This window comes from Filicampus tigris, chromosome 4 (assembly GCF_054856515.1).
Source record: "Filicampus tigris isolate MCC_2025a chromosome 4, RoL_Ftig_1.0, whole genome shotgun sequence".
In the NCBI taxonomy this organism is placed as follows: domain Eukaryota; kingdom Metazoa; phylum Chordata; class Actinopteri; order Syngnathiformes; family Syngnathidae; genus Filicampus; species Filicampus tigris.
Window position 1 is genome coordinate 19324668 of NC_141220.1, and position 25333 is coordinate 19350000.

General features: G+C 40.7%; 2 protein-coding genes and 1 long non-coding RNA gene across 5 annotated transcripts in view; 2 read left to right on the plus strand and 1 right to left on the minus strand.

The window, feature by feature from the left end:
* ano3 (anoctamin 3) overlaps positions 1-17367 on the plus strand; it is a 44168-nt gene extending 26801 nt beyond the window's left edge. For all 3 annotated transcript variants that reach the window (XM_086027272.1, XM_086027271.1, XM_086027270.1), the window contains exons 9-25: positions 441-496; positions 566-687; positions 2171-2305; positions 2388-2484; positions 4103-4163; positions 6349-6431; positions 6622-6762; positions 7633-7797; positions 7948-7984; positions 8086-8197; positions 9387-9444; positions 9707-9804; positions 9984-10141; positions 11029-11181; positions 12335-12485; positions 12573-12762; positions 14065-17367. In XM_086027272.1, the coding sequence (XP_085883398.1) occupies positions 441-496; positions 566-687; positions 2171-2305; positions 2388-2484; positions 4103-4163; positions 6349-6431; positions 6622-6762; positions 7633-7797; positions 7948-7984; positions 8086-8197; positions 9387-9444; positions 9707-9804; positions 9984-10141; positions 11029-11181; positions 12335-12485; positions 12573-12762; positions 14065-14247 (2000 nt within the window). In that variant the 3' untranslated portion in view covers positions 14248-17367. The remainder of the gene's footprint in view (positions 1-440; positions 497-565; positions 688-2170; positions 2306-2387; positions 2485-4102; positions 4164-6348; positions 6432-6621; positions 6763-7632; positions 7798-7947; positions 7985-8085; positions 8198-9386; positions 9445-9706; positions 9805-9983; positions 10142-11028; positions 11182-12334; positions 12486-12572; positions 12763-14064) is intronic.
* LOC147148823 (uncharacterized) lies at positions 1350-6724 on the minus strand. Its single transcript, XR_015086380.1, has 3 exons — positions 6313-6724; positions 5467-5612; positions 1350-2340 (listed from the first exon to the last, which is right to left on the minus strand). It is a non-coding gene; the product is annotated as an uncharacterized LOC147148823 (long non-coding RNA).
* A 6368-nt stretch (positions 17368-23735) lies between the features above and the next one.
* The window catches only part of fibina (fin bud initiation factor a), a 6965-nt gene continuing 5367 nt past the window's right edge, over positions 23736-25333 (plus strand). Inside the window, exons 1-2 of the mRNA XM_086027288.1 lie at positions 23736-24034; positions 24138-24235. The gene's annotated coding sequence lies outside the window, so the exon portion shown is untranslated. The remainder of the gene's footprint in view (positions 24035-24137; positions 24236-25333) is intronic.

Genomic DNA, 25333 nt, shown 5'->3' on the forward strand with positions numbered 1-25333 from the left:
TCACAAGCTCCTGTACTGAATATTCAGTAATGCCTTTCTTATGTGACAACCAAAAGTTGCCTCGCCTATGTGGCACTTTAACCGATGCCGCATAAATATTTGAATGGAATCAATCCACTTCCCAAGGAGACGTCCAGCCCCTCCTGTTGATTTTGCTTCCATCAAAAGGGGTAACACTCATTGCATAAATGCGATTCACACAGTTCAGGATCCCGAAACGTATTCCTTTCTGGATTTTACAACATGCATAAATGATGGGACGGGGTCAAATAAAACCAGTGGATAGTGAGTTATTTTCAAGTGCAGGCAGCTATTTAAAATTCATATTGTTTTAATGCCTCCCTTGCATATGCTGATAAATTGTTACCGCAGGGGAGTAGCGTTGTCTTAATACACCGCAGAGGCTCAGTTCTTGACTGATTTGAAACTGTAATCTGCAGGTATCAACCGGTTATTGGGCAACAACACGTATGAGGCAGCCTTCCCTCCGCACGAGGTAAGAAGTTTAGAGTGTGTGTTGAAACGTGTTCCAAACTGGTGCTTCTCTCTTCTGTTTCCTCATCAGGGTGGATACAAGAGCAGACATCCCATTAAGACGCATGGTGCCCAGAACCACAGGCACCTTCTTTATGAGCGCTGGGCTCGCTGGGGGATCTGGTACAAGTACCAACCTCTGGACCTCATCAGGTACTCTGCTTTTGGACGAGGTGACTTTCCCTCGCATGAGATCGCGTGTCCTAATCATGAGCCACAGCTTGACTTTAAATACATGGAAGAAGTGAGGGACAAAGAGTAACCTAAATTTTCCTGCGCCTCCTAGGATTTAATCAGTCATTTATCAAACGCTGCAGGTTTTGAAAGTGCCTCAGTAAACTCCTGCAAAGTGGGATGAGAATGAGAGCTCAATTCTTGCCATCTGCATTATCCACATGGCACAAGAGTGGTTTCCTCATAGCCTTCCTCCTCCGCAAAGTACTCCATGACTTGGATTAGAGGAACAGTCGCCAAAAACAGAACAGTACCTCTTGATAAGAACCAGATTTGATAACTTCAACGAGTGCAAATCTGCATCGTACAAGGCAGGAGAACCAAATGATTTCCGAGAACAAATCAAGAATGAAAATTATTTTCAAATTTTTTTGTTAACTGAAACAGTATAAATATCACAATTAATTTCAGTAATTTTACAAATTACTCAATTCAAAAAGATTACTGTACCAATTTTGCAGAGACTGCTATAAATTTAAACATTTGAATTTCCAAATATTTTAATTAGGTTTAAAGGTTTAGACAAGGAACCCTGTCTGTTGAATGAACACCCCGAAAATGCACCTTTGGGTAGTCTGCTAGCATGGTCACTTTAGAGTGCCTCATTGTTGGCAGCGTGTGGATAGGGACTTCACAGTGACATGGCTGCTTTACTAGAGTGCCTCATTGTCACAGTGAAGAAAATCCCTGCAACCACGGGATATATTAAAGCCACTGGAGGCTTTAAGTGGATAGATATTTTTGTGGCTCAAACAAGTGTATGTGGAGGCATAAGAAAGATGCTACACAAAGTAGCATCCATTTTTTCCAGGTCGTAGATGTAGAGGACTTGATTAAAAATTGGCAGAGGCGTGGTTTCACTGCATTCACCATACTGTGTTTGAGAGCTAAAAGAACGGTTAGATTTGACCATTTTGAAACCTCATTTTATATACTTGCCGATTTTTTATTTTTTTTCCATCTTGCAAATTTGGCATGGTTGTTGACAGTACTCTTCTCTGTAGTGTGTCATATTTATTTTCACTTGCCAGTAACTTTAAGTAAACCACTTATATTCAATTCTATGAATGTGACTAAAATTTGTATTGTATTAATAAAAACTCAAAAAAATCTCAGGTGTTTCACAGTAACAGCGGTGAACTCTGATTTGAAAGCATCAGCGGCTTGTACACATTTAAAAACAGCACAAACCTTTAGACAGTTGATGTAGCCGCCCGCTAATCATCATTATTGCTTCTCATCATTATTGCTTCTCATCATTATTGCTTCTCATCACTGGATCATATTGGCCAACACATCCTCGTCACATGACATCTGCATCACAGCTTCCCTCTCAATAAACATGCTCAACGAGGCACTGCTGTAACAGCAGGTGCTGTCTTCTGTTCTCTCTCTCTGTCAGGCGCTACTTTGGAGAGAAAATCGGCCTTTACTTTGCGTGGTTGGGCTGGTACACCGGCATGTTGATTCCCGCTGCGCTGGTTGGCGTGTTTGTCTTCCTCTACGGACTCTTCACTATGGACTCCAGCCAAGTCAGGTCAGGTGACAGCGCCTGGGGTTACTACAGTGAGCCTGTATACATTATGGCTTTTAAGTGAAGTACTTGCTTGTCCCTTCAGCAAAGAAATTTGTGAAGCAACCACAATCACTATGTGTCCAATGTGTGAGGAAACCTGTAAGCCGTGGAGGCTGAGTGACAGCTGTGTCTATGCAAAGGTCTGCTATTTTGTCTTCACACGTTTTTGTTGAGTGACAATTCAAAAATGATATCTATAAAAATACAATTTGGTGCCATTATGTGCACTTTACAATGAATCTGCAAAGTATTCATATTGCCTTTTCCTGATTTCTCTTTTATGACCTTGTTTCTAAATGCATTACATTACTTTTTTTCCACCTCAAAATTCTACACACAAGACCCCACAATGACAAAGTGGAAAGTCTTTTTTTATGGGTGGGGTGAGATTTTCACAAATGTATTCAAACTAAATAATTGATAATGTGAATACTTTTCCACAGGCTAGCCCAGTAGGCAATTTGTCAAATGCTAGGGGCACTGTGACCTCTGGGAGAAAATGGAGAAAATAGTCCCGTTCAAGATATATCCATCCATCCGTTTTTCTATACTATTTGTCCTAATTAAATTAACACTAGTTATTACTATTAATTAGGGATGTAACGATACACTCAAGCCCCGATTCGATTCAATTTTCAATGTTCAGCTCCCGATTTTCGATTTTCGATTTTTGGAAAATTGCGAACATGCTTGTCTCTGTGCAGTAGTGTGGTTCTGCTGCCATCCACAAACGCAATACGCAATCATGTTTGGCGCAAAAGCATAATTTGATCTCCGCATTCAAAATGTGCTATGCATCTGGAATGAAAAAAACGTTTCAAGACATCATTTTCGAGATGAATTCAATCAAATCGATTAATTGGGGTGAATTGATTTTAAATCGATTGTCGATTACTCGTTATATCCCTACTATTAATACTTAAAATGAAAAAGCAATGACAAACTAATATCCAGTAAGGATATTTATGCTGTATTTCAGAGATTTTTGGTCTTATTCATAAATTATTAAGGATGTAAACTGCGTGACATGTTATCTTGTTGATTAAAGACAATGCTATTGAATTTTTTACATTTAAAAAAAAAAAAAATAATTATTAGTTTTTGAGCAAGCCATCAAAAGAAGTTCATAGACAAAACAAAAACAAGAGGTCACCAAGACAAAAGGTCACCATTTGCAACCGTTCTACACATGCTGCTCAAAAAAGGGGTGGCAAGAAGAAGAAAACAATGCTATTGAATTTATTTTGTTTGCGTGTGTAAATTGCTGATGGGAGGATGTAATCTCTCCCTGGGTGCCACATGATTTCAGGCATGCACTGTAGGTGCTCATGTGTCTAGTCGCCCATTTTGACAGGCCCATTGTCTAGCTGGGGTCATAGATAATTGCTTTCCACTAATGCCGTGAGATTGCAACACACTACACAAACTGACCCTCTTATTTACCTTAATTGAGACAAGAGAAAGGCAAAATAAATCAATATGATGCAGTGCGGTTCCACACACTGTAAACAACTGCGCTATTCAGACCGTTGGCAGGGCATTGCTCACAAAGAAATTAAAACTCTTTTGCTGCAGCAATTTATTCATCAGTGTCCATAATAAAAAAAAAAAAGAGCTTCATTATCTTTGAAAACGTGGAATTTTTATGCAGCCCTTCGATTAGGTATCATTAGGATTAATGTTGTGTTCGGTGAGTGTAAATATTAATATTGCTTGACAAGGCCGCGAGTTTGATGGAAGCCTTCTTTGTGTGTCAAGGTGACCCATCTGTTTGACAATGGTGGCACTGTTTTCTTCGCTATCTTCATGGCTATTTGGGGTAGGTCCATGCTGTTTTTTTAAAAAAAAAATGTTTACATTCTGAGAATGGTCATTGTGATTTTTTGGAATTCAAATGTATTTAACATTGGCAAGCCAGTTCTCATGAGTTCACTTTATGTATGCAATCTGCTGTGTAAATATGATGTGCTGTAGCCAGTATACATATGGTAATGATGATGGTGTATTGCGGCTTTCACATCTATATCGTCATTGTGTTGCATTGTGAATGTTACTGCAGCTTCTGGCCCTCATCCATCTTTCTGCCAATGTGAAAAATAATAACCTGTGCCCAGAGGGAACGCTTGGCACATAGTGTTCTATGTTTGGGCTAAATGAAGTCAGTGGAGTGCTGGAGAGCCCAGAGAGGTTCCGGCTTGCTGACTGTGGTCTGTAGCTCAGAATTCAGCAGGCAGGCTTTTGGCAGAATAGACCAAACTAGGCAGTACTGCGCCACTGAGTGCACTTGAGGTCTGACGTGTGTGTGTGTGTGTGTGTAAAACATTGTTCTTCCCAGGGGAACCAATGTAGTGTGCTTTTGTGTCTCTTTAAAAATTGGGTCAAGTTATATTAGACTTCAACATCTTTAACAGCTGTCAAAGTTGTTGCTTGCATGCCTTAGTGCTTTTGAAGCCAAAATAGTTATGACACATGCTGGCCATGACCATAGGTAGCCCTGAACAATCTAATAAAATCCAATTTAAGAATTGTATCAAAATATACGTACAAACATAACAACGCTCCATTTTGACTGACACTATGAGATTTTTATGTCTAGCTAGCTAGCTAGCTAGCTATTTTGCTAGATAGATGGATAGATAGAAAGCACTTCTACAACAGCTAAACTTTATTTTGCGGTTAATCGGCGCACTTTTAATTCCAGCAGGTGGGCGCTGACTCACGTTTAACATGAGTTTTTATCTGATTGAGTAATCCTGGACATGGCCATATACCCACTTATACGCGGGGGTGCACACTTGTACAGCCAATTGTAAATATTTCCCCCCCCCAATTCATATCTGTAGGCTATTGCTCATTAGTGACGGAAAAAGTTTTTAAATGATTCATCTTGTTGTAATTTTTTCTTTTAATCTCAAAAACCTGGCATTTGAAGAAGGGTGTGTAGACTTTTATATCCACGGTAGGTAGGTAGGTATGTTGATATCAATGTATCAACAAACCTAATGAGAAATCAACATTTTACGAACCTTTGTAAAATGGTACTAACACACTTCTCAGCATGATACATTATAGGCAATGTAAACATTTAAAATTTACATTTCAAAAACTTTTGTTACACTCACCTGAGTTGTGTGCGGGCAGCGTGGATCAGTTGCCACTCAGTGACGGTGTCTGTGTGTGCCCCGTGGCTAGCTGGCGACCAGTTCAGGGTGTAGTCCGACTTTTGCCCAAAGTCGCCTGGGATAGGCTCCAGCACGTCCCGGCGACCCTGTTCAGGATAAGCGGTGTGGAAGATGACACGACACAACTCTCGTTTTTGGATATCATTAGAATGTGGAAAAAGTACCCCATTTTGTAAATGGGCTGTCGCTTGTATAGCGCTTTTCTACCTTCGGTACTCAAAGGGCTTCACACTGCACCTCATTTACCTACTGATGACGCAACATCGGGAGCAACTGAGGGTTCGGTATCTTGCTCAAGGATACTTCGACATGGTCACAATGGCCCGGGATCGAACCCACAACCTCTGGGTTGTGAGACGACCACTCTACCTCTGAGCCATGCCGCCCAATTTTGCGGCTGGTGTGTTTACTGTATCATGAGATAGAAGATACTAAAAGACCTAAATCACTAATCATCAATAAAGGCCCTTTTTTTTCAGGTGCATCCAAACTAATCCAGAATACTTGACAGATTAATAAAGATCATCGCTGGTTTAGTGCGCTCGTACTATCACAAAAGAGTGTCGGGAATAAAAACAACAGAGCCTCCGGACGGAATTGTACCCATTGAACGTTTCAACGTAAAATGGATCTTTTTCCATCAAAGGAGATTTAGGACGAAACACTGGATGTTTTCTTTAGTCAAAGCCTGAAGAAGGGTGGGCTGGAGGCTGTGATGAGCATCAGTAAGGGCTGCGTTGTTCCCTTTGATTCCAACCATAATTAGCAGACAGACTTGTGTTGTACCTCAAAGCTGATCAATAATGTGATGAATCCCCACAGCCACTGTCTTCCTGGAGTTCTGGAAGCGGAGGCGGGCCGAACTGACTTACGACTGGGATCTCATTGACTGGGAGGAGGAGGAGGTAGGTCAGCAAGAGCCTCGAATATAGATCCCTTCACGCCTTGTGGGGTCGCCTTTTATGATTTGGCCTTCCTTTTTTTTTATTTTTATTTTTTTTTAGCCGCACCACGTCTATATGACACCGCCATTGTGTTCTGCTAAAAGCATCTGCAGTTCAATAGTTCATAACCAGAATGTGTGTCGTTCATCAGGAGGAGCTGCGGCCTCAGTTTGAAGCCAAATATTCCAGAGTGGAGCGAGTCAATCCCATATCTGGCAAGCCTGAGCCTTTCCAGCCCCTCTCAGACAAACTCAGCCGGCTCATGGTGTCTGTGTCCGGAATATTCTTCATGGTAAAACCCTTTGATCTCTCAATAATCTGCCCATTGGGGCTTTGACTCATAGTGAATGTGTTTTCTGTGTGCTGCCGCTGGAGTGATTTGACGTGCCAGCTGTGGAATTACATCACCCCCTGCTGGACAAAATTTCATAGCACAATAGAATAATAGGATTATGTACTATATGGTGTACTATACAGTAAATTTTAATCCATTTAAAACTCGGTTAACTTCAGGGAACTACAGTGGACGCCGTTATTAGATAGGGACCCGGCCAGCCACCGATGAGTTAAAATTCACATGTAATTGACGCCCAATATAAATGCATTGAAAAGTATGTACGGTATATATTCTTTTATTAGTTTATTTTTTTAACCCCCAAAAAATCATGGAAAAACAGAGATGAACCGACAATAAGCATTTTTCATGAAAAACTGGGATTGGCTCCGCCCCAAAAATAACCGAATTTAAAAAAAAAATTTTTTTTAAAGGTGCATTTACTGCAAACCACGAGTTGGCGGAGTGCACTGTATTTATGTATTTATTTAGATTTTCAATTGTAATAAGTAGGATTGAAAAAAATTATTATCAATCACCGATTTGAAATCGTTTTTTTTTTTTTATCCTATTCATTTTTAATCGACAGATGATAAAAATAATCATTAGTTGCAGCCCTAATAAATGTTATGCTTGAAGGCATTTAAACTTAAGTGTAAGTCTTTCAAAAACGTTAACACATTACTTTCCCTTTTACTGCAAATGAATATTAGCTCCAACTATCAGTGATCGGCCGAGCTCCTTGACAATTAATAATCGGTATCCGCTCTGAAAAATAAATGGATTTATCTCTAATCTTAACAGCCTATGATAATGTTCTCTGCTTAGATTTCGCTGGTCCTGACAGCCGTGTTTGCCGTGGTAGTTTTCCGTCTCATTGCCATGGAGAAGTTTGCGTCTTTCAACTGGCATTTTGTGAAGAAGAACTGGCAGTTTGCCACCTCTGGCACTGGTGTCTGCATCAACTTCATGATCATCATGTCGCTCAACGTGGTGGGTGTCCAGACAGGCACATCATCTGCCTTGTTTACATATTTGAATGTTCCGTTTATTTTACAAGGTTATTCCAGGAAATGTCACATCGCGGCCAGAAAGCCTCATTTTTTTTTTTTTTTTTTTGTCTTTCTTACTGATGTTTGTCAGGTGTATGAAAAGGTGGCCTATCTGCTGACAAATTTAGGTGAGCGCAGTACACTTGCTAACATTGTTATAACTCTTGTCCCAGATTGTTGACGGGACCTCCCCCTTGTCCACACCCGACCCCGTTATCTTCCTCTGCAGAGCACCCAAGGACAGAGTCTGAATGGGAGAACAGTTTTGCTCTCAAGATGTTCCTCTTCCAATTTGTAAACTTGAACAGTTCCACGTTCTACATTGCGTTCTTCCTGGGCAGGTAGGCCAGTTGCCATCAATCACATTTCCTGTTCTTACAGTGGAGAAATGTTGGATCTTGCAAAGTGTTTACTTTCCAAATGCCATGTCAGTATAGCTGCCAAAACGCCCCTCCTTTCGCTTCTCAATGTATAGTTGTACAAATAAAGAATAATCGAGAACTCACGCTAGGTTTGCATGTAGCAGCATATTGCCAGTGGAAAGTCCCCCAAAATTTCCATTGGATGTACACTTGTGTCAATCTTCTATGATTCATAGGGATGAATGCTAATATATGGGATTGATACAAACTTAATGTTAGGTTACGTATGAAGTGGCGCCGGGGCCGAGTGGTTAACACGTCTGCGTCACGGGTTGCGGGGTTGTGGGTTCGAATCCAGGCATCCGGCCGAGATGGCAGAAAGTATAATGAAGTATGTAGTATCAATTAAAATCAATTCATCTGGATCATATTTGACACTAAATCCATTTGTTTGTAAAATAAGACAAGATGATCATTATTTTCAGTATTGATTCTTTTTGGTGGCATTTTTGTATAGTGGCGTGCCATGAGATTATTTTTTATTTAAAATGGCCAGCATTCTAGTCCACTCATTTCATACTTAAAAATTGGCATCCTTACCGTTCACATGCATTTCTGTGGAAAATGTAATTCCTCTATGTCAGCGGTGTCAATCTCATTTTTTGTCGGGGGCCACATCGTAGTTATGCCGTCCCTCAGAGGGCCGTTATGACTGTGAACCCGTACGAATGTATGATTGCCTTATATGATCGCATATACACAACAAATTGATGGGTAGCTAGTTTTGAAGTCAAAAGCCGGTAAGTAATTGTTTAATTTTTTTTCAATTTATTTGAAAGGGGAGGATTGGTAACAAATAACACATTGCGGTATCTAATATCTCAGTGTTGTTAAAAGTGACAACAATTTGCAAGAAACGTGAAGTCGACGGACATGATTTGCCTTCGCGAGCCACATAAAATGAGGTCGCGGGCCGGATCTGGCCCCCGGGCCTTGAGTTTGACACCTGTGCTCTATGTGATGTCACACATTTCTACAAACGTTTAGAAATGTTGAAAGCATGTTTTTTTTAGTTGACCTGATTGTGTTCATCTTTCCCACTCAAGAGTTCATTAGTTTTGCTGTAATTGAATTTCTCAGCTAATGTTGCCGGTCTTGATCTGTTTAGGTTTGCTGGCAGGCCTGGAAAATACAATAAACTCTTTAATCGGTGGCGACTGGAGGAGGTGAGTGCAAGCATGCGTCATCTTAAGTGGGTGATTATTTGAGCTGTGATTAAGCCCCTGTGACTTCTGTTTTTTAAAGATATCCTTGCAATGATGATCTAATTTGCTTTGACTAAAGAAATCATCCATCCATTAAATAAGGTCCTAATTAAAATGATGAGTTTTCTTCCTTCCGTGATTTGAAATGATTTGGAATACATGGCATGAAGTAGTCCTATAATGATATCTCTTTTCATTTATTTGATGATTATTCTTGTTTAAGTGTCACCCGAGTGGCTGCTTGATTGATCTGTGCCTGCAAATGGGTGTCATCATGTTTTTCAAACAAATCTGGAATAACTTCATGGAGCTTGGTTATCCGTAAGTAGCGGTGATACTTTATTTGTCATGATGTTTTTTTTTTAATTATTATTATTCTTATTTTGATTCAATCAATTGTACATCCTTCTAGTCAAGTGTACATTTTCCACTGTTTGCTGTATGGTCAAGACCTAATTGTTGTTGAGTTGAGTCACTGTGTGTACCTGTCATTGTCTCAGTTTGCTGCAGAACTGGTGGTCTCGTAGGAAGATGAAGAAAGGTGGCGGCGCCGCAGGGCAGAATGTGGAGAGTAAAAATCAGCTACCTCAGTGGGATAGAGACTGGAATCTGCAGCCCATGAACGCACACGGCCTCGTGGACGAGTACCTTGAAATGGGTGAATCATTGCAACGTTATTGATCATGGTGAACAACGCCATCCGGGCGAAATTAATTTGTGTTTTACATGGGCAAGGAATATCAATGCGAGAGCCTCTTCTTTCAAACGTGTGCATGGGAACACAATATTTTTGGCCCCTACTGATAAACAAAAGAACATACACATGTGCTCTTAAAACTGCTGTGTCAAATAAATAAATATATGTATATTCAACCCCAGGTACTTATTTATATATATATTTTTTTTATTTTTCAAACGTTTGGGTAAAAGACGGTCTGAAAATATCTTGCAGTGAATGAGTTAACATGACAAAAACGTTAAATCTGCCCATCCCTATACACACTTGTTTTGCAAGTCAAACTTGGCTGGAACATTTTTGCTCTGACCGACCAATCAGAGGATGTTGTTGAGGGTCAGCTAGCTGGCACATCTGTGGTGAATTTGAAATCTAAATGGTTTAAAAAAAACAGTCTTTTTGCCAATGTAGTTTAAGTTACATCGGCCATTGGCCTTGAGCAGGTGAAATTGACGTGGCAGCACATAAACTCTAAAATGTGACTGGGGGGAAAAAATCGTACATTAACATGTGCACACAGTGCGGCCAATAGAAGCACAACAAAACAAAGGGACTAGAATAGACAATTTCACGGCACACATATTAGAATTTAGGTTGTAAATGTGGGTCAAGGCTGATAGGCCAGCAAACAGTCACACGGCATGTAGACACAGAAGAAGGCAATTATTCAGAAAAGCATACTGTAAAAATGTCATTTTCCAAAGGAATTACTGCTCTGAAATACGTAACCAAAAAAAACGGAAAATGGCTGCTGACCCGCTGTCCGAAAATTTAAAAGCATTACTTAGCAAACTATCATTTCCTCTCAGTCCTCCAGTTTGGCTTCACCACCATCTTCGTAGCTGCGTTCCCGTTGGCTCCGCTCCTGGCTCTGCTCAATAATATCATCGAGATCCGTCTCGACGCCTACAAGTTCGTCACCCAGTGGAGGAGACCCATGCCTGCCCGGGCCACAGACATCGGTGAGCCCGATCGCTGACCGTCCCTTCGCGCCTCTTTTTTTTTTTTTTTGACATTTCGAACATTTCTCTATATATAGCTCAATAAGTAGCAAGCTCCACTTTAGGAAATGTTTCCTATCACTTTATTTGAAAACGCAATCATTAACAACACAACACATCTTAAAGCGCTTCTGAAGTTCCGTGGGTATAATGATCAAATTGCGCAATGCTTTACAAATTCCAAAGCGATCATCTCAAATTGAATATCCTAACATTGACTCTGTTCATGCTCAGTCTGGCATATTTATCTTAATGGAAGGCAAAGACATGGAAAGCATTTAGGAATGTAATTATGTACACACATCTAAAGTGCATTTTGAAGAATGTTAATCACTGTAGATACAAACGTGTCATTATATTACAAACATGGGGATAGATAGGGTCCAACATCACAATGTACATTTTAATCCTCTGCTATGGTGTCTTTATATAAAATGCGTTTAGGAAGTTTTGACTTCACTTCAATTTTGACTTCTTTTGGCCATTATCCAAGGCTATTCGAATAAATGTTGCTCTCTGTAAGTGTAAATAAATTATAGGTCATGAGTAAGTCCCGACCGATACGGATTCTTTTTATGACTATTCCGATAATCGATTAATCGGACGATTAATTTGTTTAGCAACAAAGAAAAAAAATTGGCCTTTTTGGCCTTTTTAAAAATCACCCCAAAAAATTTCCAAAACTCATCTGATTTTAAAAGCGCTAATATCAGCCTATAAAATCGTCTGTCCGATTAATCGGTCAGCCCCTAATCACGAGTGCACCCCTCTTTTGCTTTGCTACCCAGCAGACCTTGTGTAGCCCAACTAGCAGGCTGCTCTGATCAACTTCTCCCCTGACAAAAAAAAACAAAACGCTCCCCATGCTTTTTACGCTTATATAGAAAATATTGATCTGTACACCATAATTTTCCAATTTAAAATGACAGAAAAGCCTTGAAATATACCAAACAGTCCATATACAGCAATGATTCTTGAATATGCAAAGTATGCACACCCAATGTTGAATTTTCTTTTTTGCAAATATGCACTGCTGGTTCATAAAACCATCATGAATGTTTGATGCTTCCTTGTTTTGTCCACACATTGAAAATATTCACGGCGTACTTATCAGGTATCTGGCACGGGATCCTTGAAGGCATCGGCGTGCTCGCTGTCATCACCAACGCCTTTGTCATCGCCATCACCTCAGACTACATCCCTCGCTTTGTATATGCCTTCAAATACGGCCCCTGCATGGACAGGGCGTACCGCCATGATGATGAGTAAGATTAAAAAAAAAAAAGGATATGAATTGTGCCAGGACAGTGACTTAGCTCCAGGTGTGCTAAATGTCTCATTTGGCTGTACAGGTGTTTGCGAGGCTACATGAACAGCAGCCTGTCTGTGTTTGACATGAGCGTGCTGAAGAACAGCAGCGAATCGGAATACTGCAGGTACCGAGATTACAGAGCCCCGCCCTGGAGCAAGGTGCCCTACGAGTTCACTCTGCAGTTCTGGCACGTCCTGGCTGCCAGACTGGCCTTCATCATCGTCTTTGAGGTATGTCGACTCTTGGTTTTAATTAAAGTCCCTGTAAAGTGAAAATAAATCTCTTAAATACATAAATATTTTTTTAAAAAATCTGACAGACCATGGAGAAAATTGTTGACAGCCCTCACAAATTATTATGTAAATGATGTTTTTCTCAGATTTTTATAAATACAGGTAGGTTATGCAAATGGCTCTCAGCATCATTTTCAAGTCATCAACTGTTCGAGAACAATTTGAATGTTTTTTCAAAAAACCTCCCAATGAGAACAGTATGCATTTTTTAATCAAAATCAATTTGTGTGTTTTTTTTCAATTATTATGCGCAGCCGTGTTTCAAGTCCCTTTATAGGTTGTAAAGAACTGAAAATAATCAGTTGTTGAAATTGCAGTGTTAGGACGTTGTTAGCTGTCATCAAAAGCGTTCAATCTAAAACATCTTAATAAGTCAAGTTACATTTTAACATCCATCCATCCATCCATTATCCAAACCGCTTCTCCTCACACGGTCCGTGGGCGGGCTGGAGCCCGTCCCAGCTGTCTTTGAGCAGTAGGCGGGGTACACCCTGAACTGGTTGCCAGCCAATTGCACGGCACACAGAAACAAACAAACATTCGCACTCACAATCACACCCATGGGGAAATTTAGAGCGTCCAGTCAACCTACCATGCATGTTTTTGGAATGTGGGAGGAAAGCAGAGTACCCGGAGAAAACCCACGCAGGCACGGGGAGAACATGCAAACTCCACCACAGGAAGGCCGGGGCCGGATTCAAACCCACGACCTCTGCACTGTGAGGCGGACGTGCTAACCGTGCCGCTCCACATTTTAACGTAGGACTCTAATTTTAGGGATGGGCAACTTAAATGCTGGAGGAACCGCAGTTTTTCTTCTGTGCTAATGGGGGTCCACATAGGATCACGCACTCCCTAACTAAGTATGTGACAAGAATACTATTTTAATTCTGGACAAAATAAGTGCATGCGTGCTCTTAATATATTTGATTTTTGATCATATGTTTTTCAATGCATGCAGAAAATATGCACTCTCCTAACCCGTCATCGTTTGTGACCAAAAAAAGCAACATTTTATGTTAATGTTACAACAGTAATATAATCTCCAAATTTCGAATGACATTTGAAAAACAAAGTCACATTTTTAAACGAAATACAGCGAGCCACAGCAGATGGATGAAAGAGCCGCAGTTTTCATACGCCTGATCTAATCGAAGGCAATTTGGAGTGTTGACTTTGCATGCCGGTTACGTTCTACGGGAATGAGTGTAACCTCATTCTGGTCAATGCTTTCCTCAGCACCTGGTGTTTGGCTTCAAATCCTTCATTGCGTACCTCATTCCGGACATGCCCAAGGACCTTTGTGACCGGATGCGCAGGGAGAAGTACCTGATGCAGGAGATGATGTACGAGGCGGAGCTGGAGCACCTGCAGAAGGAGCGCAAGAAGAACGGACTGCGCTATCACCACGAGTGGCCTTAACTTTCAAACCCCTCATGTGTCCACCCAAGGCGGCGCAGCCCTCCCTCAGATTCACCAAAGACTTCACATATGACACCCCCGCCACTCTGAAGCCGCTTCCCCGTGAACGCTCCCTCCCTCGCCATCTGTTGCAGAGTTGGCGCCACCCTCGTGTTCGCGCACCCTCCTCCATCCATCGCCTGTCTTCCTGCGGCCGCATTTTTCCCACCTCCCCCCTTCTCCCTTCTGCCGTGTGTCGTGGCCTCTCTGCCACCTGTGATGTTTACTATGCAGATGAAGGGCTGCGGCGGTTCACCTCGTCAGCCATCTTGCACTCTTCTCTTTCTGTGTGGCAGCTAGCGCCCGGTCGGCTTGGACTCGCTGCATGTTTTTCGTTTCCGCGCCGATCATCTGCCGAACCGCGGCGGTTTGGCGCTCGTGTCCAAATAGAATGGACCGCGTTCCTGCAAAGTGACCGCGTATCGCCCTCAAAGCATGCTGAATACTCTTTGTGGCAAGATGTAAAGCGAACAGCACTCGTCACGGGGAATTGTCCACGGCAGCCTAGAAAGTGCATGGCAGTGTTGTTTTTGTATCCCTTCTTGGTGCTTGGTTTGTGCGAGCGTTTGTTTGTTAATGCCACTGCTGAGCTTGACTGCCTTGAGTTCGCGGGACGTGGACTTTCAGCGATATGATTGTGCCTACATTTGCGCGCCGACGTCACGTGTGCCTGTTTGTGCTGCACGTGCGCTTTCAAGTGCAACGAGTCTTCTCTCCTCTCTTAACCTGCTCTGCTGAAGAACCTTCCAGACGCTCCCCAGCGGGTTTGTTTTGGACGCGAGTCAGACACATTTCGGTACCCGCTGTGGTCTAATGGCTCTAAAAAAAAAAAACAAGTGTCTGTCGAAACGTAAGTCCCATTATGAGCGACGTATGCGCGCTGGAGCTGCAATTTTGCTTTCCCCACTTTCTACGCTCATGGCCTGTTTTTCATTTGTTATTGGAAGGGCTGGAGCATGGTTGAAACTTGGATCGTTTGGACATACCTGTGGCTTGGATGTTCACTGCACAAAGGACATCGATCCACTGTTTCTCACTTGCGAGAAAAAAAAAAGAAAAAAAAAAAAAGCACTTACGCATTTATTCTCGAGCAAAGAATCCTAGCCGCCGTGTTGCTAATTGTTCTGAAGGTTTCAAAATTAGCCTGGCAGGCTTCAAAAGAAAGTCGCCTGTCATTGTCTTTGCCCAACTGGAACCACTTTGAAAACAGGAGTCACACATTTTGAGGCAAAACCACAAGCAGTCCAAATTAGAAACAAAAATATACTGTCTAATTTCCAGTCAGAATATGTCAATGTTTTCACAAGAAGTGAAACAGCAAAAATAAGTTCACAAAAAGTACAAACTAAACTAATACATGCTGTGTTGTTCGTCAACGGTCATGTAATAATACCGATAAAAACGTGACGGCGACGAGCTTGATGTGGTTCTTTAGTGACTACAACATGACAAGACGTCTGTGAGTTGACGAGGCTGGACAAAAATGTTCGTGGGAAGTCTGTCAGATGATCAAAATGCTCAAGGTTATTGGAAGATTAGTGACAACAAGTCCTTTTATCATACCTATAACACACACAAAACAAAAGCATTCTAATTTTGGACATTGCTCAGAAAGACAGACCAGAAAAATTAATGACAGGGTGGGGACCAGTCATATGGTTCATAAGCTAGCAAAACATTTGTGAAAGGTCATTGCATTTTCTTAACGTGGTTGTTTTCTCACACAATTATTTGATGTATTGTGAAAAAAAAAAAAGTATATATATATATATATATTTTTTTTTCTCCATTTTGACTGGAAATGAGACAAGTCTACATGTTGGGGTTTTGACATACCTCAAAGTGTTTAATGACACCATCAAAACCCTAACAGATGAAAAAAATTACAGACAAATGAACCGCAATTTGCGTAATACATGTTACATAAAGCAAAAGACTTGTTGGGAAAGACATTTTCTGCCGTTCATTTGTTTTCTGTTAAGTAATCCAATTACGTTGCCGCTCTCTGTGTATATATGATTCATGATGTCTTTATTGATTTTCCTGTTAAGTTTGTTTTTGCTACTTGTACCCACCCTCAGATGTCCTGTCTGCATTTCTCAGGTGTCTTCTGAATGTTTGCTGATGATCAATTTTTCAATCATATTTTCTACAATCCAATTCAACGGTGCGTATGCAATGGTACGCCCACCTAAAGCTTGTTTTTTGTTTTGTTTTTGATTTTGTAAAGTCATTTAATCATATTCCTTCTGATATTTAATGTCCACTCTAAAAAACAGACAACATACCATTTTTTTATTTGAGAGAGACTAATCGGTAATCTACTCGGAAGCTAGTCCAGGTTCCCTGCTATGTGAAGACTGAAAATCTATGCATGTTGTAATCCTTGTACAGTCCAATTTGCATGATTTAGTGCCTCCTTTGGGCAGCGCTAACATCAATACGTTTGTCTTAAACATATCACAAACACACATGTTTTTCAGTACTGAGTATTTTGGCAAGCCCAGACAAGACACGTGTTTGGTGGATGGAATGAATTTTATACAGTGCCGCTATTTTCTAGATTAAAAAAAAAAAAAAATCAAGCAAACACATGAACACTTAATAAATCTGTTCAAAGGTAAGTCTTGCGAATCTAGACCCAGCTTGCAGTAGTTGTACAAATTGGAGTTCTGTTAGCCCCAAACGTTCATGGATGAGCTCCTTCACACAAGTATGAAGTCTGCACAGTGAAAGAACGGTGTTCCTAATGCCTCCTACTGCTGTTGGCAATAGCACAAAGTGAGCATTGTAACGATTAGTACTAACAGCTTGACATTGCACTCTCTCAAAAACTTTGAGTAGAATTACCTGAGAAGTGGATGCACAGACACAAAAGTGTTTGGTTTGGTGATTTGGATCAGCGGTAGGATGTGACAGGAGTGTATTAGTAACATGGTTTACTTCGTTCTTGTTTACATGTAAAAAAAAAATATATATATATATATATATATATATATTGAAATGTATAAGAACAATGTAACATAAGATAATTTGGATATCACTCTTTTCTGTAATAAACCATTGATTGTATCTTTTGAATTGAAATCGGTTGTGTTTATTGCTGTATTAGCGGAACTTACACTCGGGGGGTCTTATGATGGGCTATAATTCAGAACTACTCACGCACACTATTGAAATGCTCTCATACACACAATTGAAGCGCTCTGAATTGTGTGTGAGAGGGGGGGGAAATGTGCAGCGTGTGAGTACTGTACGTGAGCAAAAACTTTCAATAGTGTGCGTGTGTTTCAATGGAATGTGTGAGTGGGGAAAAAATCCAGTTGTGTTTGAAAACATTTCATTAGTGTGTGAGAATGTTTTGGTAGTGTATAAATGAAAAAAATGTGTGTGCAGTAGCGCATATGAGTAAAAACATAAGAGTGTTTGAGTCGTGTGTGAGAGCGCTTCAGTAATGCATGTGAGTAAAAAAAAAAAATCAATAGTGTGAAAATGTTTCAGTAGTGTGTGAGCAATAAAAACATTCAGTACAGTGTGTGTTTGTTTCAGTAGTCTGAGTGGAAACATGCAGTAGTGTTTGAGAGCATTTCACAAGTGCACGTGAGAGTTTCAGTGGTGTATGAGAGCATTTCAGTAGTGTGAATGAAAGAATTTTTTGGGTATCGATACACTAATATCGATAATGGTATAAATAGTTTTGCCTGACATCCAAGTGAAGGCCATGCCAAATGTCGACTTTTTAATTGGATTTTTCTGAAAACTCCCAAAAATGAAGCCATTTAATAACAATACTGAAGCCTAATTATGCAAGAGGTGTGCATGTATGGAGGTGTACAAATGGGTGTCGATCAAAACGATTGCTGTTCGGCCTTGGCAGTGGCCGTCGCACCACTGCACTGAGGGACGTTCGAGCAAGTCTATTTATTAAGTGCTGCGTCTGCGTCTGCACAGAAGTTTTGCAGATTCTGTTTATGGAGCAAAGTGATTTATTTCTTTGCTCCCTCTGCAATTACAAACCAAAATTCCACTTTCCCCCCATACGTACGACCCTGTTGAAATCGTGTTTTTTTTTTTATGGCAAAACTACTACTTGAGAAGGAATAACAGCTTTTCCGCTATTGTTTTGAAGTCCTAAAGAAATCTGCTGACATTTCTTGCAGCTTGGAACAACACGTTTATTATTTTGTTCACTTGCAAAGTCGCTGCCTGTTCGAGTAGCACAAAGTCGTGTTTACCTGGCACAAAAAGACACATCAGAGTTGTTAATGAAATCTTATCCGCCCACTCATCCAGAGCAGCAAAAGTTGTGCGCCGCGGGGAAAATGTAATACTTTAAAGCCTTTTCCATTTGAAAATGACAACTTGGACAAAAACAAGGATGGAAATAAAGACAGATATTAAGAACTTAAATCCACAGTGTTACTGCAAAATCCAAAGTAATCTCCTACATGTCCATTAAACTCTAACAAAATTAGACGGTGACTACTCGGCTGGAAAATGGTCTGTGATGTGTCTGCAAGGGTGAATGATGCCACTTTTCACATAGAGCAGCAATTTTGAATGGCTGACACACACCAGAAAAAAAAAAACACTTGCAAGCAAGTCTTTTACTGTATTGACTTTAGACTGTATAATATAAAGTTGTGTCACAGTGTGGAGTAACACAGAATATATTTAGTGTAAATGCCTTTAAAGCTTTATAAAATGATGTCAAAAGACACTTGAATACTTGTTCATGAGATTGAGAAGTTTTGTCCAAACTTTGACTTTGTAACTTTCTAAACAAGCAATTTACAGTCTGGTTTAGTTCAGCACTACAACAAACAAAAAAATGACAAAGAAACTGAAACAAATCATTAGCGCTATGATATATTATTATGACCTTTAAGTGACACAACCAATTTTCTGAGTTTGGTTATGTGGCGTTCGCAAGCTGAGCCGTGATTGGTCGTTACCTGAGCCCTGAGCAACTGTGGTCTCATTTTCAGTCGACACAAGTGACAAAATGGCCGCCCCGTGAGATGGCTATAAAAACAGATGGATTTTGCTGCTTAACTCATATTCCACAAAAGCGTTAATAATCAGAATACCGTGTTTAGACTAGTGGTGCCGCATAGAAAATATGATTGTAAAATAAATAAATAAATAACTTTAAATGAACAGCTTTATGAGCATATTTTCCCCCAAGCTTTTCAAACAGTCTGTATTGGATTTTATAAATGATGTCGAGTTCATATTCCACCAGGTTGGAACTTACTAGTACTGCTAAAAATGTACTTCATATGTGGACTATGTTTTCCCCACCAATTCCATTGTAAATTGTCAACATTTTTCTCATTTTTCATAGCTTTAACACCAGTCTCACACACCACTTTTGCCTTTCATGCACTGCAAAGTTATGAGGTCATGGCTGCTGTAAGTGAGGCTACATGATTGATACTAGAGTACAGCACGCACATGGTGCACATAAAGGGAGCGACTCAGCAAGGGTAATCATGGAGCTATAGTGGTCACGGCTATAAATACAGCTAAAGTCACACGTGAACAGACCAAGATGGTAGGAATGACCGGTATGGGAGACATAAGAGTCACAATGCTCTAGTCTAAAAATCATCAAAGGGCGATGGTCCAGGGAGTGCTTTTATTGCTCCGCAATGCTGAAATATGTTTCACATTAACACACCCAATGTGTTCACCAACAAGTGACTCTCAATGAAATTTAATTAAAAGTTGCAAATAACCTCACTCCTGGAACGACTTCTCAAATTAGACATGCTGATTTTGTCAAAGGAGCACAATGACGACCTGAGTTGCTCTCACGATGTTTAAACCGTTACAAGATGAAGTGTATGCTGAGAAGGGAAAACTTGTACAAACAAACCAAAAACAACTTGCTTGTAAATGTTGACAAAATACTATGACCAGGCCAAGAAATTCATTGAGGACTATAACTCTGGTCATTAAATGCTTTCTGCGGCTTTTTTGGCTACTTTTATTCCAAAAGACGAAATAGCCTCCAAAATGGAAAGACGGATAATATGCGCTGGAGGCTTTACAAACTCACATTCAATGTAGTGAGACGCCGGCGGTGTCTCAGTATTTGTCCAGTTTTATTAGAAATGGATTTTGGTGAATGTTCAGGGCCAACAAAGCTTTCTCCGCTGGCCTCAGCACTATCAGGAGCACTGACCTACATTTACAAGCACAAGTTTAATATTTCTTCAATGAATTTGTATTCCACGGCAGTACACAATCATGTAGGCACAAGTTTCTCTCAACTACTACTGTGATTCAGTAATCCGTAGTAATACTAGTGAGTTTGAGGAAAAATAATATATGCTTGTTGTGAATATTGTTATATTGTTTTTCTACATACATGTGTTGCTGCACTGTTTGCGTTCAAATGTCTGTTTTTTAACGCCACCATCTAGATGCTATTTGTTATCCTGTCTGTGGCACTTCCCATCATGTGTTAGCATTAAGCTAGCAGACGTTTTAAACACACAACGCGTGATTCACTTTATTTTATGTTTGGTTTGACAGTAACTGGGAGTGTATAGTATTGATGGTGTCTATAAATGCGATGTGAGTGGTGGTATGAAGAGCTGGATTAAGGTCCAGGTACCAAATGCAGCAGCCGCCACTGGAACTGGCTAATATTTCTTCATTAGAAGCAAAGCAAAGAGCAGCACTGCAGGCTTTTCCTTGATGGAGAGTATGCTATGCACCGAGCGCTTATTAGGTCATGGTCTGAGCGAGCACCTCGGCAGGATTGATGTCGCTCACGCGGCACACAAATAAAGCGCAGTTTAGCGAGGTAATCATAGAGCCCGCTGTGGTCGTAGCTATAAATCCATCTGAACTACAGAGGATGAAGGAGTCACAATGCAAGTCCACAAATCATCACAGGGTTCGCCTTGTGGGGGGGATGTTCCATAGTATTTGGACCAATACTGTGGTGTCTGGCCCCAAAGAACGCCGGTCTGCTATTGTACTTTAAGGGTGCAGAGTCAGGCTCTAATAGCTCATTTAGATTTTAAAAAAAAAACTACGCTTGAAAACAATGTCAGCGTGAAGTAGACTAGTGTGGATGAAAAGCATTGCAACAGCGGTTTTGTCGAACCGGGTCAACGCCGCTGAAGACTTTTCTGGGTGGAAAGGATCTCCTCACTCGCCTTGTGACTGGCTTTTGTTTACTTTATTTTAAAGTGCCTGCCCTTTCCCCAAATAGTTTCTATTCGCCCTTTCCCAGACATTTTTGAAGCAGGCCATCTGGCAGCTTCAGGTAAGAAAAATACTAAGATTTTTCACACCAGTGACGCATAACATCGCAGATCATAAACTACCAGTGCTGCACATTTTCACACCATTATTTTTGCACAGTAGCTCTGTGGTTTTAGCTTGATGGGAAAAATGCTGAGCTAAAATAGAAGTGAGATTCACTTACTGTATGTTGTGAGGGCCCAAGGATGAACAAAGGTCGATTGCAGCATACGTGGGAGTGATTTATTTTACAGTGTAAAGATAGATCATACGCCGTTGAACTGTTTAAATGATCTGCTTTTGTAAACTCTGCAATGCAGCCACACCAAATAACTATGCGCATTTGTGCACTTGTTTTTAACTGTGTGGGTAGTTGGACAATGGGAGTGTTTCACCATTCAGCTAAAATGAAGGCAGAGTGAGAAAGGTACAAAAAGATGAGTGTTGAATCGCAACAGGGGAGACAACAGTATAACAAATATGTCTTATGAGAAATTAGCACGCAGTCCTTCGCTGGACTCCTCTTTGTTGAATGCACAATAATAAATGTGTTTTCTTCAATTTTACTGCTAAAATTTCACTTTGCTGTTTGTAGTTGTCAGAGCTCCTGACCATGTCTAAATACTGGCACAGCTACCGGTAGTCTAAAGGAAATTTGGTGTATTTGATCAGGGCACTGGTAGACAGATTCTGGGCTTCCTAGATATGTGTGGTATATGTCAGAAGTATTTTGTTCATAAATATGTGAACTCAGTGTGAATCATTGTACAATTTTTTTGAAAAATTCCACTGGGTGGCACAGCTATGGGGGGAACACATGAATGATTGGTGGTGAGGACGTTCTCCAAGTCCCCACTTTGCAACGCAGAAGCGCTTCCGCCATGTCAAGGCTCTAGTGAGCGACTAGTGTGCTAATATAAAAGGAATGAAAGTATTTGAAAGGATTCCCCCATCTGTGGTCCCTTCTCAAGGTTTCTCATTTTTCCCCGACAGATAACTCGATAGACGGATCAAAATTTAGCGGTAGTTGGTCGCAGTTCGGAGTCAGAAACGCTAAGGGAAACCCGTTTAAAATCATAGGCGGACCGGCCCATAGTCGGGTACTTTTTTTTTCTGGAGGACAAGGGTACCCCGTCTGTAGGCGGAAGACGATAAACGGACTGTGAATTTTTTGTAAAATGCCCGGCTGTACGTGTAACAAGCATGAGGTCATCTCTGAGTCAGAGACATGAATCCCACACAGCCTGCAGCCTCTCAGCCCTTCACGTCCCACGGATCGACACTGTGAGGAAAACCCTTCGCCGCGGCTGATAGATATTTGTCTAACTAAGCTGTAAACACACAATATTAGACACTATATGATCAACAAAAACATCCCCCAGTCCTTGTGCAGAAAGGCAATTTATTTATTCAGATGACACATATAACGGCTGCCAAAGTCAGTGACATTTTCATCTATACGTTGTCTTTTGCGCTTGACCTCATTACAGTGAACTTGAGCCTATCCCAGCTGTCTTTGGAAAAGATATTCACATTCACACTTTGGACAATTTAAAGATAACATAACATGCATATTTTTGCAAAGTCAGGAGAAGCTGAGGTGCCCAAGAAGATCCCGGAGGTGGAAGAAGTACTCACATTCTGCATTTACAGTAAGGACAGATACGTGTCTTAAAAAATATAGAGTCTGGTAAAAATAGAAATTCTCATTCAACTTCTTTACTTTCAGTAAGTAGAAGTAAAAAGTAGAGACAGAAATGAAGTTTGATTCATTTACACAACATACAATACAATACAACTTTATATAGCGCTTTCACAACAGCTGCAGCTGTAACAAAGCGCTTCACAGAACGATCAACATAATATAGCAATAATACAACAGAAAACATCTTATAAAACACTGACAATAATACAATTGTCACAGCTATTCCTAATAAACTTCACCACTCTCAAATTAGTTCCCGTCTTTCAAGCTCGTTTATAGTGCTTGTAATGAGAAGGAAACAAGCTAGCTACTGTTGGTTCAGTCTTTTCTGCTATCAAAACATTGTGTTCCCATAGCGCTAATGTTCCAAACTAATTCACTTAAAAACACTAAATTAGCTCAGGATAAAAACTGAAAGTACTATATGTATCTATTTTAATGTCCTGCTTATTTCCTGCTCATCCTTTTAGTTTGAAGAACCACTTCCTGTCAGCCGTTTCCTGTGCCATAGCTTTACACTACTCGTTACTAGCCTTACTGTTTTTACCTGTCCTCTTCACTATTTAACCAGCTCTGCCCAGATAAGTACTTGTTGTTTCAGTACTTTACAACATCGCCTTATTTATTGATCATGGAAAGTATTTGGTTTGGATTTTTTGGGATATTGGACTATTGAAGTTGGCAATAGATATCACATTACTGGCTTTGGACCTAGCTTGGAAATTGGATTTGGATTGTGGACTACTAGTACTCCCACTTGGCAAATCACAAAGCACCACGGTACAACATACTTCCTTGTCTGCCTCTGGTGTCTCATGCAGTTCCCCTGTTTTCCTCAGCCCTTGCCTGACTGATTCCTTGCCCTGTGCCATGTTTGTTTCAGTGGAGCTTTCGCCAACAAATTCCTGAGACCTTCATTATTGTGCTGTTACATCGGATTCACCTGTGCTGTCCTCATCTCATCCACAGAAGCTGAAAAAAGTAAGTATCTTTTGGCAAGGGAATAGAAGGTGCTAATGTCTGTTGTTGTATCTAAGGAATAAAAGTTAAAAAGCCTTCAAGAGAATGAATACTCCGGGAAAGTACAGATACCCGAGAAATGTACCGAAGTTCAAGTACACATACTGTTACTTTCCACCAGTACAAAATCAGTGCAAGCACGCGGAGGACATGCAAACTTCACACTTTGGGCGAGGTTCAAATCCAACACAGATTTACTTTTAGGCAGATGTGCTAAACACTAGGCACCGTGCTGCCGAGCTTATTTTCAAAAGTAGTCCTGGACAACTGTTACCCAGCCAGTGTTTACCGATAAGAAAATGCAATGGCACTCAGTAGTCAAATGGTTCAGTGGTTGACAAAACTGTAATTTTAGGAAACATTCTTAACTCGAAATGAACGCTTTAAAAGCTGAATCGGTCAAATCATTTCACACAGTTCATGCACTTTCAAAGTTATTTTTCAAAGCCTTGACAAGCTCAAGTGCGATATTAGCCAAAAATCTCCTCTCTGCTCAACTAAACGTTATTTTTTTCGAGCGTATTGCTTTTGAACTTCAGCCGACAACAATGCTGATTTTGCTGCTCACTTGGGCGCCTTCACTGGCGGCTGTTTTCAGGCCCAAAGAAAACAAGGCCCGTAGAAAAAAAAAACAGTCTGGTTAAAGACTACAGTTAAGGGGGATTGTTGTCACTCCCTAGCTTTTACAACCTGTGTCTTTACACACAGGGACTAAAAGGCAAAAAAACATGGCCGTATTCCATGACGTAATTGAACACATGTGGACCAATGACTCGGCCTACTGACACGCTGACATGAAACACTCTCACTCTCCACTTCCTGCCCTGGCAAGTTCAAACACTGTTCAAACCAAGTATCTACAAGTTCATCAGCTGCTCTTTATCAAATAATTGCCTGTTTAGCCTTTGTTTCCTGTCTGGAGCTTTCTTTTCATCCACTTCCTGTTTGAGCCTTTAATCCTGGCTTTTTTTTTCCGACCGCTTTGGTTAAAGGAAAGCTTTGCCGTTCTCATGGGTGTTTTCTTCGCAGTCAGTCATCCTCTTGCAGTCTGGCCTATTT